This window comes from Stenella coeruleoalba (genome assembly GCF_951394435.1).
Source record: "Stenella coeruleoalba genome assembly, chromosome: 7".
NCBI lineage: Eukaryota > Metazoa > Chordata > Mammalia > Artiodactyla > Delphinidae > Stenella > Stenella coeruleoalba.
The window spans coordinates 59,202,215-59,217,522 of NC_137153.1; the positions used below are offsets into that span (position 1 = coordinate 59,202,215).

Consider the following 15,308-nt stretch of genomic DNA (forward strand, 5'->3'; position numbering starts at 1 on the left):
AATTGTTTTTAGACGAAGTAGATTTAGATAATTCCCAGATGATTCTTTTGTGTCTATTTTTATGTGAAGGGCAAAAACTAATATACTAACTGCATTTAAGGTTATGGGTAGAGTGATAGAAGTGGGGAAGGAAGGGTGAGAATTTGAATAAAGGACATGCTGCCAATATTCAGAAGAGGAAAATAAATAATGTTTAGCAGTCCAGCCAACAGCTTCAGCTAGGAAGATACATCATTATTATTCTGATTAGCTCCTATCTAATAGTGTTGCTAGGGATTTGATGTCAGATAGAACTATGCCACAGAGTTATTTGCGTAGCTTTTTGGCTCACAAAGAATAGAAGTAGCCAGAGGACTTAGTTGCAGGTAGCTCTGAATATTAGTAAAGCTCTTTACAATTTAGTTTAATCTTTTTATATAATCAATCTCAAAGTATCCTGAGCACTTCTGTTATTTATTGCTATTTTTAAAAAATGATTTAGGCTTTACTCAATATTTATATAGGGTCATTTATTGTGGGTACTTTAGAATGAATAAAATTGCTGAAATATGTATTTAGTTTATTTTTGGCAAGAATAGCCAATAGTGTGGAATTAAGATAAATATGAAATGAAAATTATTTCATTAGCAAGTGTAAGGGTAATTTGGTGTTTTTGCCTCTGTATCCTGAAATGTTAGTGGAGGTAGTAGCATCTCTTGGTAAATTTTTCTTTCTCTTTTTCTTTTCTTTCTTTTTTCTTTTTTTTTTGCTTGGAAGGTATGGTGTCAGATATATAATTAGTTTACGTTTGTAAAAAAAAAAAGTATAAGACTACCCTATTATTCTAACAATTGTCAATTCTATATGTCATATATCCCTGTGCTTTGACTGGCAGATGGAACAAAGAAACCTTATGCTAAATTTTATATAGCTAATTATTTATGAATATTATAGCACTTAGCATAAAAATTTAGCAGTTTTATTTCTCTGTGAGAATGTTTCAGTCACTTTGAGCTTAAATGGTTAAACGCTGGCAGCAGTTTTACTGTCTCACTCATCTTTTACTTTTATCAAATGCTATAGTATTGTATTAAATGCATACTGTATTAAATGGTAAATGTAGCAAGAAAATATGGTATCTTGTTTTCTTATTGAACAGCTATAACTTTTCTAGAGTTTTTACTGCTAAAAGATGGGAAGGCAGACAAAATGATTTTTCTGAAATGTTGTACCCTCAGCCATGAACCTAGCAGTCAGGTGCCAGTGAAATTTGCTCCCTAAGAAAGCTGCATTTATATCTGTATCAAAATTGAATGTGTAATTCTGGTCACTCAGTGATAGCCATGAGTCAAGTATGAATAGTGATTTTTTTCATTTAGATATTAGTTTCCATTAGGATTTAACAAGACTGAAAAAAAAGTACATTTTACCAGGGGGCTGGAGGTGAGAAGGATATACAGAATAATCGTGTAACTTCTTTGCTTATAATTTTGAATGTAATGATTAAACTTAAGCTGAGGCCCATTCCCAAAAGTGCTGATAACCATACAGATATGGTAGGATTTTACTTTATGCAAGAGTAACTGCCGCATGAACCTAACTTAGCATGTGAAGTTGGTTATTTAGCCATTTTGAAAATTCAAATCTGTATACTTTAGATATCTTAGTTGTGATCTAAGCTGTTTTCATTTTTGAAAAACAGAGAAAACAAATCCCTTCCAGTATTACAGTGGGGGAAGGAGGGAGTCTCTGGCCCCCCTTCCCCCCTTCCACCCCAGAGACATTGGTAATGATATCTGGAGACTTTTTTGGTTGTCACAACTGGGAGAATGCTATGGGCATTTAGTAGGCAGAGGCCAGGGATGCTGCTAAATATCCTACAATCATAGTACCACCTCCTACAACAAAGGCTGATCTGGCCCAAAGTATAGTAATGTTGAGGTTGAGAAACCCCTTCAGTAGGAGGAAGATAACAAATACCTCACATGTTAATTTTCAGGCTAGTCTCATAAAAACACAAAAGGACTTATAAATAATAGTTTGTAAATAAAATTGCTTCCTACTGATTAATATAAGACTATTATTTTATATGTAAAATTTTATTTGTAAAACAGTTGTTTATTTTCAAAAATTATGAAGAACATTCAGTAAATCATTTAACAAATATTTATTGAGTGCCTGCGATGTGCATGGTAGCCATTCTAGGCTCTGAGAATGCAGCAGTGAACAAAACGAAGTTCCTGAATTAAAGAGCTTACATTCTAATTGAGGGAGACAGGCAATAAACAAATATATGGTATACAAGATTAGTATTACGAAGTGTAATAAAGGTGAGTAAGGGATAGAAAGTAATGATTGATGATGTAGTCAAGGAAGGCCTTTCTCATAGTGACACTTGAGCAGAGACCTGGAGCTCAAGCATGTCACTGATATTGGGAGGAAGAGCATTTCAGTGAGAGGAAAGAACCAATGCCAAGACTGTGAGGTGGGAGCATGCTTGACATTTTTAAGGAAGAGTAAGGAGGCCAGTGTATCTTGAGTGGAGTGAGGGAGAGAGTTGTAGGAGATGAATTGAGAGCAGTGAGGGCTGGGATTGAAGGTGAGACTTTGTTTTGTCAGGATGTTTAGTGGTTGGGACTTTGGAAGCTTTTGAAGGTTTTTTAGCAAAATTACACAAACTCATTTACATTAGAGAAAGAAACCTGATTGCTAGGAAGAATAAATTTAGGGACAATCATGGCAGCAAGAAGACCATTTACTAGACTGTTAAAATATAGTCCAAACAAGATGATGTGGGGAGTAGTGGAATGTTGAGAAGTGGTGCGTTATAGTTTAAGAGCTGACAGGATTTAGTGTTGATTTGGATGTGGGATATGAGATAGAAAGTGACAAGTAGAGGATGACTGCAAGGTTTTATGTCCTGAACAACTGGAAGAATAGAGTTGTCATTTACTGAGATGGAGAAGCTTGGAGGAAGAGTAAGTTTTCGGAAAAAGTTTGAAGATTTTGGTTCTATTGAGGTGCCTATTTGATATCCAAGAAGAGATGTTGTTAAGTAGACAGATATGGGAATCTGGATTTCAGTAGAGTGGTCTGAGCTAGATATATAAATTTGGGACCTTTAGGTGTAAAGATGGTATTTAAAGCCATGGGACCTGATAGGAGATTTTCTAGGGAGTAAGTATAGCTAGATAAGAAAGGAGGTCTTAAGACTAAGCCTGGAATACTCTTAAATTTTAGAAGACAGAAAGATGAGGAGGAAACAGAAAGGTGACTAAGCAGGAGCACCCGGTGAAACCAGGGAGCACTAGTGAAAGAGAGCATCAAGAAAGTTGACGGGGGCTTCCCTGGTGGCGCAGTGGTTGAGAGTCCGCCTGCCGATGCAGGGGATGCGGGTTCATGCCCCAGTCCGGGAGGATCCCACATGCCGTGGAGCGGCTGGGCCCGTGAGCCATGGCCGCTGAGCCTGCGCGTCCGGAGCCTGTGCTCCACAACGGGAGAGGCCACAACAGTGAGAGGCCCGCGTACCGCAAAAAAAAAAAAAAAAAAAGAAAGTTGACGGTATATATTGAAGGAGAAATTATAACAATGTAGTGTGGACTGTAAACAAGTAGGAAGTCAAGTGAAGGTATTGGAGGAAGGCATTGATGGACAGTGAAATGGTGCTTGGGTCAACAGATCGGACGTTCATTGAGGGTGAGAATGTGTTAACATTGATGGTCTACAGGGAGTTAGATTGAAAGATACAAGGTGGTATTCAGAAGGTGATGTGTTTGAATTTGCAATCATGTTATGAGCACAGTGATGGGAAATATTAAGGTAGAGGATATAATCATAGAATTTGGATTGAGATTGGAATAAGATTATTAGAAGAAATGAGTTCAAGGAATTCACAGACCAAGTATTGGAAGAATTATTTGCTAGATCATAAATAGCCAACTCTGATCCTTGGTTTATATTCATTTAGCTTGCATGAGGAGGTGATGACCCCACTGCTCCCTAGTTGTGTAACATTTTGAAATTTTAAATGATGTAATTAGCAGATAGGAATATAGGAATGTTATTTCATGTAAGTGTCCTTTTCCACCTCTCTTGGTTTGTGTGATGTGTGTCTATGTACATGTTGCCTATGTGTTTCTTTTTCTGTGTTTCTCTCTGCTATTTCATGTGTGTAATAGTCTTTGTAGGTAGTACTCCTGACTCTTCATGTGTTGGGGGAGACTGCTTTTCTGGCTAGCTTTCTTCCTCATTTTCATTTATTCATTCAGTAAACATTTATTGAGCATCTACTGTGAGCTAGAGCGAGTTCTAGGCTCCAGGGACTCATCATTGAACAAAACAGTCAAGAGTTCCCATCTTCAAGAAACTTACTGTTGTGAGAGACAGATAGTAAATACATACATAATTACATAAATAAGTAAATATCAGATGGAGGTAAGTACTCTAGAAAAAATAAAATAGACCAAGGCAGTAGGGAATGCTGGGATTTTCTGTAGTTTGGTCAAGGCAAAATAAGCAAATGGGCCCTGGTAAAAATAAACAAATGGGTCTCTGATAAGGTGATGTTTAAACAGAGACCTAAAGAAAATGAGGTAGTAAACCTGTGGATATCTGGGGAGAGATTTTGCTGGGAAGAATAAGTGTAACATCACTGATGTGGGGTTTGCTTCATATGTTGGAGAAATAGCAAAGAGCTCAATGTGGTGGGATCAGAGTGGTCCAGGAAGAAAGTGGTAGATGAGCTCAGAAGGCCAGTCCGACTCCTCCTCTCTCTTTCTTCCCTTTGTCTCTTGTATCCTTTTCTATAACTTATTTGACATTTTTTGTCTGTCCTTTCACAGGCCATATGTAACTAAACATTTTCATTTTGCTATATATATTTTAAAAGAGTTCTGTTTCTATTCTAAAATTAAGAAAGCATTTTTGTATTTAATATTTCATGATCACAACTTTCTTTTTACTGCAGTTTCAGTTATTGTACCTTTTGTATTGTAAAATATAATACACATATATAGGTGTGCACAAAAATAAAAACATACAGCTCAGTGAATGATGGCAAAGCCTCTTTGAGCAATATTTATAAGATTTATTCTTTTGTTACATTAGATACAGTTTATTTTCATTGCTATGAACATTGCTACAAATATTCATAGTATTTTATTTTATTTTATTTTATTTTTTGCGGTACGCGGGCCTCTCACTGTTGTGGCCTGTCCCGTTGTGGAGCACAGGCTCGGGACGCGCAGGCTCAGCGGCCATGGCTCACGAGCCCAGCCGCTCCGCGGCATGTGGGATCCTCCCGGACCGGGGCATGAACCCGCGTCCCCTGCATCGGCAGGCGGCCTCTCAACCACTGCGCCACCAGGGAAGCCCCTATTTCATTTTCTAATAAATTTATTTATTTACTTATTTTTGGCTGCGTTGGATCTTCGTTGTTGTGTGCGGGCTTTCTCTGGTTGCTGCGAGCAGGGGCTACTTGTCCTTGCAGTGCGCGGGCTTCTCATTGTGGTGGCTTCTTGTTGCGGAGCATGGGCTCTAGGCATACAGGCTTCAGTATTTGTGGCACACAGGCTCAGTTGCTCTGTGGCATGTGGGATCTTCCCGGACCAGGGATCGAACCCGTGTTCCGTGCATTGGCAGGCGGATTCTTAACTACTCCGCCACCATGGAAGTCCATAGTATTTCATTTAATGTAAAATAGTTTATATATCCATTCTATTGATGGATATTTACATTGTTTCCAGTTTGGGGCTATTACAAATAATGCTGCCAGAAGCAACCTTGTTCATGTCTCTTGCTGTACAGGTGCATGTGTTTCACTTGGATGTACAGCTAGAATTGGCTGTTTTCAAAGGTTATGTGTACATTCCTTTAGATACTGTTAAAGTTTTACGAAGTGGTGGTACCAATTCAAAACCCCACTAGTAGAGTATGTAAGTTCACGTTACTTCATAGTGTTGCTAATACTTTTTCAGGTTTTCCTTTTTTTTTTTTTAATGGCATAATATTAAAAGTATCTCCTTTATTTTTCAATTGAAGTATAGTTGATATACAATATTACATAAGTTATGGGTGTACAATATAATGATTCACAATTTGTTTAGTTATTATAAGATACTGGTTATATTCCCTGTGTTGGACAGTACATCCTTGTAGCTTATTTTATACCTAATGGTTTGTACATCTTTTCCCCCTACCCTTATATTGCCCCTTCCCCTTCCCTCTCCCCACTGTAACCACTAGTTTCTTCTCTATGTCTGTGAGTCTGCTTCTTTTTTGTTATATTCACTAGTTTGTTGTATTTTTTTAGATTCCACATATAAGTGATAATCATACAGTGTTTGTCTTTCTCTGTCTGACTTATTTCACTTAGCATAATGCCCTCCAGTCATCTTAAAGTTTGTAATTTTAGTGGGGATGAGCAGTACTTCGTTGTGTTATTGAGCCCCTTTTTACATGTTTATCGACCATATGTATAACCTGTTTGATGCAGTGTGTCTATTTATTTTGCATGTTTGGTAGGGGGGTTATTTAACTTTTTTTTCCCCTGGTAATTGTAGGATGTTTTAGATTTGAGTCCTTTTATGATTATGTATGTTGTAAATATCTTCTTTGTAGCTAAATTTTTTACTCTCTTAATGCTATTTTTTGATGAACAGAAGTTTTAACTTTACTCCAACTTACCAGTCTTTTCCTTTTTAGTTAGTCCTTTTGAGGTTCAATTTAAGAAGTATTTTTCTATCCTAAATCATCAATATAATTCTCCTATATTGTCTTCCAAGTATTATATTTTTTATATTTCTACCCAGAATTGATTTTTATAATGCTTATGAGGTAGGAGTTAGGATTTCATTTTTTTCACAGATGGATATCCAATTGATTTAGCACCATTTATTGAAAAGATAATTCCACTGTGCTCTGCAATACCATCTTTGTCATAAACCAAGAGCCATATATGTGTGTATCTGTTTCTGCTTTTTTTCTAGTCCATTAGTCTATCTTTGTGGTTGCACCACACTGTTACAACTGTAGTTTTATAATAAATCTTGCTATCCAGTATAAGAGAGTTTTTCTGCCTTTTTTTTTTTTTTCATTATTATTGCTTCCATCAGGAGCCTTTTTAGACACTTTCTCTTCTTTTCTCTGTGAAGTTAAATACTAAGGAATAAGATTTTGTCAGGTAGGATTGATTTGTGGACAGCCACAAATCACTGTAATAGCTAAGCTTTTTTTCCTCCAAGAACCAATTTTCTCCCTCCTGGGGGTGATACTACCCCTACTGAGAATGCATGCAGTAGAGCAGATCCTCCTCCTTGTTCTTTTTATATAGGAGTGGTATGCTATCCTTTGCTTTTGTCTTTTTCAGTGAAATTTAGAAACAGCTTACTTAGCAGTTTACAAATCAAAACAAAGTAAAAAACTCCTACCAGTATATACTCTACTGGTGGGGGAATTTTATTGGGATTGTATTGATTCTATACATCAGTTTGGTTAGTTGACATCTGTACCTTACTGAGTTTCCTGATCATAAGCATAGTATAGCAGCAAGAAGAAGTTGGAAACATGGGTAGTCCTATGATCATGAGTGAGTAGTTAAAACTTTTCCTGAAAAGAATATTCACACATTTACCAGTGAATCCTAGCTCTATCATATATGAAAGGAAACAGTAATTCCAGTCTTATGCATACTCTTCAAAACACCAGAAAAAGAGGAAACTCCCCAACTCATTTTATGTGTATAGCATATGTTGGGTATATAGCCTATTAAGGGCAATAAGAGAATGAAAGGAAATTAGTCTGATTATGAACATAGATAAACAACCCCTAAACAAAATTTTAGCAAACTGAATCTGGTCATATATAACCAGCTTGATCAAGTTGAATTTATCTTAGGAATGAAAGGTTGTTTTTACACTAGAAAATCCGTCAGTATACTTTTATCAATTAACAAATTAGGGGAATAAAACCCAGATGTATGGAGACTGTATGTATTAGTGTGTGAGGACAAAGATAAAATTCAGCCTCCATTCATGTTATAAACTCTTAGCAAACTAGAACTAGAGAACTTTTTTAGTGAGATAAAAGGTTCCAAAACAAACAAAGAAAGAAAAACCACACACAGAACCCAACACAATAGCTGTAGCATGCTTAATGATGAAGTGTTGACCTTTTTCCCTCCAAGTTGAGGGACAAGGTGTTGATGCCTGCTGTGCCCCCACTGCCATTGTTATTAAATATAGTGCTAGGAATTCTAGTCCATGCAGTGAGGCAAGAGGAAGAAAGAGACGGTATAACTGCTGAAATGAAGAAAATCATCATTACTCTTAGATGGTATGATCACGTAAATAATTTACCTGTAGATTCTTTGGAATTTTTAAGCAAGTTTAAGAAGTGTGACTATAAAACAATATTTTAAAAAATCAGTTTTATTTCTATGTGCTAGCAAACAGTGCTTTAGACAATGAAATTAACAGCAGAACCATTTATAATAGAATCAAGAAACAGGAATTAAATCTGACTTTAAAAAGCACAAGACCTCTAGGGGAAAATTGTGACTCTTAGTGGAGAGAATATATCATATGTGTGTGTATGTCTGAATGTGTTGTAACTCGAAATCTAATTTAAAATTGTTATGGGAATACAAATTACAGTTGACCTTTGAACAATACACATTTGAACTGTGCAGATCCACTTCTGTGCGGATATTTTCAGTAGTAAATACTCCAGTAGTACAGGATCGATGGTTGGTTGAATCCGCTGATGCTGAGGAACCGTGGATACTGAGGGCCTGCTATAAGATATATGCAGATTAACCCCCGCCTTGTTCAAGGGTCAACTGTACCTAGAATAACCAATACATCCCTTTTTTTACATTGAAGTGTAGTTGATTTACAATATTATGTTATTTTCAGGTATAAAACATAGTGATTCAATATTTTATAGATTATACTCCATTTAAATTTATTACAAAACAAAGGCTGTATTTCCCTGTGCTGTACAATATATCTTTATTGCTTATCTGTTTTATACTTAGTAGTTTGTGTCTCTTAGTCCCATACCAAGATATTCTTGAAAAAGAACAAGTTGGGATGAGTTGGCCTACTAGGTATGGAGAGTTATTACAAAGCCATAGTAACTAAGATGTGCTCACTAGTACGGGGATAAACAAACCAAGAGAACAGGATAGAGAGCCCACATCAGACTCAGGCACTTATTGACACTTGACCTCTGATCCCTGAGGAAAGGACAGCTTTTTAAATAAACCGTCCCGGGACAATCATATAGTAAAAGTAAATTCAGAACCCTGTATTTCACAGTACACAATCAATTCCAGGTGGATTAGTGACCTAAATGTGAAAGGCAAAGCTATAAAGCTTTTAAAGGCTTTAGAAGGTAATATAGGAGAATGTCATCATCATGTCAGGGTTGGGAAAGATTTCTTAAACAGGAAATAAAAAGCAATAAAAGAAAAGATTGATAAATTGGACTACATTAAAATTAAGAATTTGGGATTATCCAAAGATGCCATAAAGAGAATGAAAAAGTAGACTCAGAGTAGGAAAAGATATTTGTAATATGCAACTGAAATGTAGTATCGAAAATGTCTGAAGAACGAATCAGTAACCTCTCTCTTTAAGGTAGGGATGCGGGAGAGGATGTGACGGGGAAGAAATGCACTGAGGAAAGCGTCTGCATGTTTTCAAATGTTTGCATTCTTTTCTCTAAACTGAACTTATGTTTTATGCATTTCTCTATATATAAGCACATTTCTTAACCAAAAAATGGAAAGGAATGAAAACGATAAAGAAATACAGTTACTGTATTAGTTTTCTAGGGCGACATAAAATACCACAGACTGGGGGCATAAACAACAGAAACTCATTTTCTCAGAGTTCTGGAGCCTGGAAGTCTAAGATCAGGATGTCGGCAGGTTTGGTTTCTCTGGAGGCTTCTCTCCTGGCTTGCATATGGCACCTTGTTGCTGTGTCTTCGCACGTGCTTGAGCATCCGTGGTGTCGCTTTGTGTTTCTGAGTTTCCTCTTCGTATAAGGATACCAGTCAGATTGGATTAATGTCCACCCTAAGGGCCCCATTTTTCTTGATCTCCTCTTTAAAGGCCCTCTCTCCAAATACTCTCACGTTCTGAGGTGGTGGGGTGAGGGTGGGGTTAGGGCTTCCACATACGAATTTCTGGAGAGACACAATTCAGCCATAATAACACTGATTATGTCATAAAGATTTGAATAGCAAATGGATGCTTGTGATGTAGATAAAATTTCCCAAGCCAATTTTTGGATTCAAAAAGTGCTAGATCTAAAAAAAAAAAAATCTAAGATAGAAGTAAAGATGTTGTGCTCTGGAGAAGTATGTTAAATGACTCAAAATATGGATTTAGTACTGATGTTAATTGTGTGTGTGTAAAATTGGGATGCATTTTTTTGAAAATGTAAGAGCGAGAAAAAGCAATTTCTGAATCAATTTACTATTTTACACAAGTACTCTCTAACATAAATGTATACCTAAGTGAATAAATGTAATTTTAAGTAGATCTTTTAGTCTCATCTTCATCCCTAACATGTATAAATTCTAGTGGACAAAAAAGTTTTTTAATCTTTTCACTGGGAGAAAAGAGGATGCATTTTATTTGGTCGTATATGGCACAGATCTTCCTTGACTTACAGTGGGGTACATCCTGATAAACCCATTCTAAGTTGAAAATATCCAAAGTTGCACCATCTTAAAAGTCAGAAAATTGTAAGGTGAACTGTTGTAAATTGGGGACCATGTGTATTTTTATTAGGGTAAGCTCTACTATGACACAGTATGTTCATTCCTAAAATTTGCCCCACTGTGCAAAATCATGCAATGAAAACCATAGGACTTATGGGAAAATGAAGACACAACACTCAAAAACTTTGTCAGTGACTCTTAAAAGGGTTCCTAATAAAAATAGCAGCACAGTTTTATACATGTTAATTAGTCAAGAAATACGTAAATACTATAACAAACATTGCACTTTACCTTAGAAGAGACCTGAAATTTTCTTGTGGAAGTGGGCATCAGAAGGATTGCGTTATGTGAGTTATTACCAAGTGATGGAAGGAGAGTCATATGAAATTGGAGGGAAAATTGTGATACCAGGTACGGATGAGTGTGGCTCATAACACACATGACAAATTGAGTTAGCCGGTAGATGTTTGGGGGTGTGTGTTTTGTGTATTCCTGTATGGCTTGGTTTAGCTGGGTGAAGTTTTTACTGTTCATCTTGGGTTTCTTGCAGATAAAATCACACATAAACAAACAAGAGTCTTGCTATGCTCAAGTTGTTGCTTAGTGCATCAGTCATGTTGGAACATATTTGTGTTTTCATACAGCATAATAGCAGAGTTTACTGTACTGAATTTTTAATATCATTCATAGCCCCATCTTTTCCTCTTTACATGTTTGGTAAGGATTTTGCATTAGGCTCTTTTTAGTGAAATTTTGAAATAGTCAAAACTAATATGTAACTGTTACATAACACCTTAAGAATCTTGGTAAATTTTAAGTTTTCCCTGGCTAATAAACTGAGTGGTTTGGGTGTGGACTCAGAGTTTTGCTTAAGTCAGGTGGATGATCACTGTGCCACACAGAAAAGCATCAGTTCTTTTGTTTCAAACAAGATCATTATGTTCGGTGACCCCCCTGTTTCTGGTATTGCTACCAGGGTACCTTTAAGCCTTAACCTGAATCAGTATTAAAAGAGCATGTGCATGGTTATGTTTTGGGGTCCTTCCCATTCGTTTGTTGCTTTTTATCCACTGTGGCTATTTTATTCCAAAGCTTAGTAACTACAGGTTTCCAGAAGTCTTTGTTCTTTCACTCTCTCTCCCTCGACTGGAATGGTCTGGCCAGACAAGGGAGAGAGAGTGAAAGAACAGTGAGGGTAAATGAAATGGCTTCTCCTGGTTTTCCTGACCTCCTGCCACAGTTTCTTTGGATCACTTTCAAGACCCTCATTTTCATGCCCTGGGCTGGACAATCAGTTTTCCCTCACAGCGTTTCCATTTCTGTCTCCTGTCTAGGCATTCCTTTATGTTTCTGCTGTCCTCTGTGCACACATTCCTGTTAAAGTATATATCGCATTGTTTTGGAGTTTTGCAGAGTTGGGCTCTCTCTCTGAATAAACTGCATACTTCTTGAGGGCACAGACCATATCTTTATCCTTTTTACATTTCTACTACATAGCTCAGTGCTTGGCAGTGGTAGTTGAGTGAGTGGATGGATGAATGAATGAGTTGGTCTTGCAGAGGGCTGTTCATGTGATCCTATTATTTGTGTTACCCCCTCATTTTGACTAAAATACATAATCTCTAGGTATCTTGGCCACTTGAACTTTAATATTATGAATCAGGTTTGTGCATTCAAGCTTTTTAGCAGTACCATAATAAAATTTCCTTTTGTTGAACCAGAGATTGTACACCATCTGTTTTGTTTTTGTTTTTTTGATTTTTGGAGGGTTTTCTGTTTTGTTTTTGCTCCAAATAGTAAATGAGCATGGCTAATTTGCAACTTTAGGATTAGGAGTTTTTATGACAATTGAGTAGTAAAATCCCATTTTTCAGCTTGCTACTATGAATTAAAAACAATTACTTTTGAAATTTTCAAATATTTATATGTTTATGAAGTGGAATAAACTAAAAAATGGGGAGAGTAGTTCTTTTAAGATAATAAGGGAAAATGTTATGGCTCAATTCTTTATTATTGCAACTGTAAGTAATTTTTGAATTGTTTTTAAGATTTTCTTTTTCTTCTTATAGGACCTCTTTGTTGTTAGACATGAATTGGCCATAATGAGACTAGCTGCCTTTATGGGCATTACAATGTTCGTTGGAATAACTGGACTCTTTTATACTCAACTAATTGGCATCATCACAGTAAGTATATTTTTAATGTAAAGTAATGTATTTGTGAACATATTGCCTAATTACGAACTTAATTCTAAAAAGTTACAGGAAGTTTAGAAATTAAAGAGGAAACTTATCCGTAGTCATTTATGTATTTCCGTTTCCGTATGCCTGTGTAATTTTAAAGTAGTTATAATCAGTGTACAGAGTGTACATATAATTTTGTATCCTGCTTTTAAAAATTAGATTAAAGTATTTTTATATGGCTACAGACATCATGTTTATAGTTTTTAATAGTTGGATATACTATTTAGTGAACATAACATATTTTAATTAATCATTTTTCTGTTGGTCAGCATCTACTATGCAATCTTTTTTTTCTGTATTACAAATAGCTCTTTGAACATCTCTTTTTCCTCTTTAAACTAGTAACTTAAGGTAAATTCCAAAAAATGGAATGTTGCTGGTAGAAACATTTTATTAGTAATTAAACGGGTTTTTTTTAATGTATTTATTAGCCAAAGTGGATTTGTCACAACAGAAAAGATTTTAAAAATGAGAAAAATAACACTGTTTAAGGATTTAAAAGTTTGGAAATACACTGCATTGCAGAAGATGCAGAGTAAATAGGCTTTTTCGTATGTTGTTGGCGGGGGTATAAATTGGTATAAACTTTTTGAAGGGCAAATTGTCAATGTCTATCAAAATTTTAAAGGCACAACCCTTTTGACCACCTCTAGATACTGTTTTTTCACATGTGTGTAAATAAGTGTGTATATTAAAAAAGATCTTCATTGTTATATTAATATAGTGTATGAAAACTTAAGTGTTTATAAGACTATATTCAGTGGAAAAAACTGTAAGAAAATGCATCAAAACTTACTTTAAAGCAACAGTAATCAAGAAAGTGTTGTACTGGCATAAGGATAGATGAAATAGAATTGAGAGTCCAGAAATAGACATATATATCTATGGTCAATCAGTTTTTCAGCAAGAGTAGCAAGACTATTCAATAGGGGAAAGAAAAGTCTTTTCAACAAATACTGCTGGGACAGCTAGGTATCCACATGCAGAAGAATGAAGTTGGGCCCTTACCTCATACCATATATGTAAATTAACTCAAAATGGATCATAGACCTGAATATAAGATCTAAAGTCATAAAACTCCTAGAAGAAAACATAGGATTAGGCAATACTAAGGATTAGGCAATACTAAATCTCAGACTAGGAAATAATATCCTAGATATGAAACCAAAAGTGTAAATAAAGGAAAAAAAGATAATTTGGACTTACTCAAAACTGTAAACTTTTGCACTTCAAAGGATGCTATCAAGAAAGTGAAAGGACAGCTCACAGAATGGGAGAAAATATTGTGTATCTGATAAGGGACTTGTATCTAGAATAAAGAACTCTTAAACTCAGTAATAAGAAGGCAACCTAATTAAAGCATGGGGAAAGGATCTGAATGGACATTTCTTCCAAGAAGATACAAATGGACAATAAATACTACATGAAAAGATGCTCAACATCATTAGTCATCAGGGAAATGAAAATCAAAACCATAATTCGGTATCACTTCTCATGCACACTAGGAGACTATAATAAAAAAAGGTAATAACAAAGGTTGGTGAGGATGCAGAGGAAGCAGAACCCTCATGCACTACTAGTGGGAATGTAAAATGGTGCAGATACTTTACAAAATAGTCTGACCATTCTGTAAGTAAACATGAGTTATGTTTTGATTCAGCAATTCCACGCCTAGGTATGTACCTAAGAGAAATGAAATGTATGTTCACATAAAAATTTGTACATGAATATTTATAGCAGCATTAGTCATAATAGACCAAAACTCTCAGCAATCCAGGTATCTATCAGCTGGTGAATGGATATATACAAAATGTGGTATATATCCATAAAATGGAATATTATTTGGCCATAAGAAGAAGTGAAGTACTGATGCATGCAACACCATAGATGAACCTTGAGAGCATTATGCTAAGTGAAAGAAACCCGTCACAAAAGGTCACATATTTGTATCATTCCATTTAATGATATGTCCAGAATAGGCAAGTCTATAGAGACAAAGTAGATTAGTGGTTGGTGGGGTTGGGGAGCTAGTGGGGGCTGGAGATAATGGCTAAAGGGTACAGAGTTTCTTTCATAGGGTGATGAACATGTTCTAAAATTGATTGTGGTGATGATTGTATGATTCTGTGAACATACTAAAAAACCATTGAATTGTATACTTTAAATGGGTGAATTTTATGGTATATGAATTATATGTCAATAAAGCTGTTAACAAAAGAATATTTCTGGCATAAATTAAATGTTAATTTTATTCATTTGTTCACATTCATTCATTTATTTATTCATTTTATATATGGTTTGTTGATGTCCTTTGTCTGTTTTCTATTCAGGTGTTCTTTTCTCTTATGGTTTAAT

At 35.7% G+C, this 15,308-nt stretch overlaps 1 protein-coding gene across 3 annotated transcripts in view; it reads left to right on the forward strand.

Annotated features, from left to right (window-relative positions):
• Positions 1-15,308, forward strand: part of ZDHHC21 (zDHHC palmitoyltransferase 21) — a 69,248-nt gene that overhangs the window by 42,843 nt on the left and 11,097 nt on the right. For all 3 annotated transcript variants that reach the window (XR_013829170.1, XM_079927387.1, XM_079927388.1), the window contains one exon: positions 12,780-12,896. Coding sequence is in view for 2 of the 3 variants with exons in the window: in XM_079927387.1 (XP_079783513.1) it covers positions 12,780-12,896 (117 nt within the window). In the remaining variant the exon portion in view is untranslated. The remainder of the gene's footprint in view (positions 1-12,779; positions 12,897-15,308) is intronic.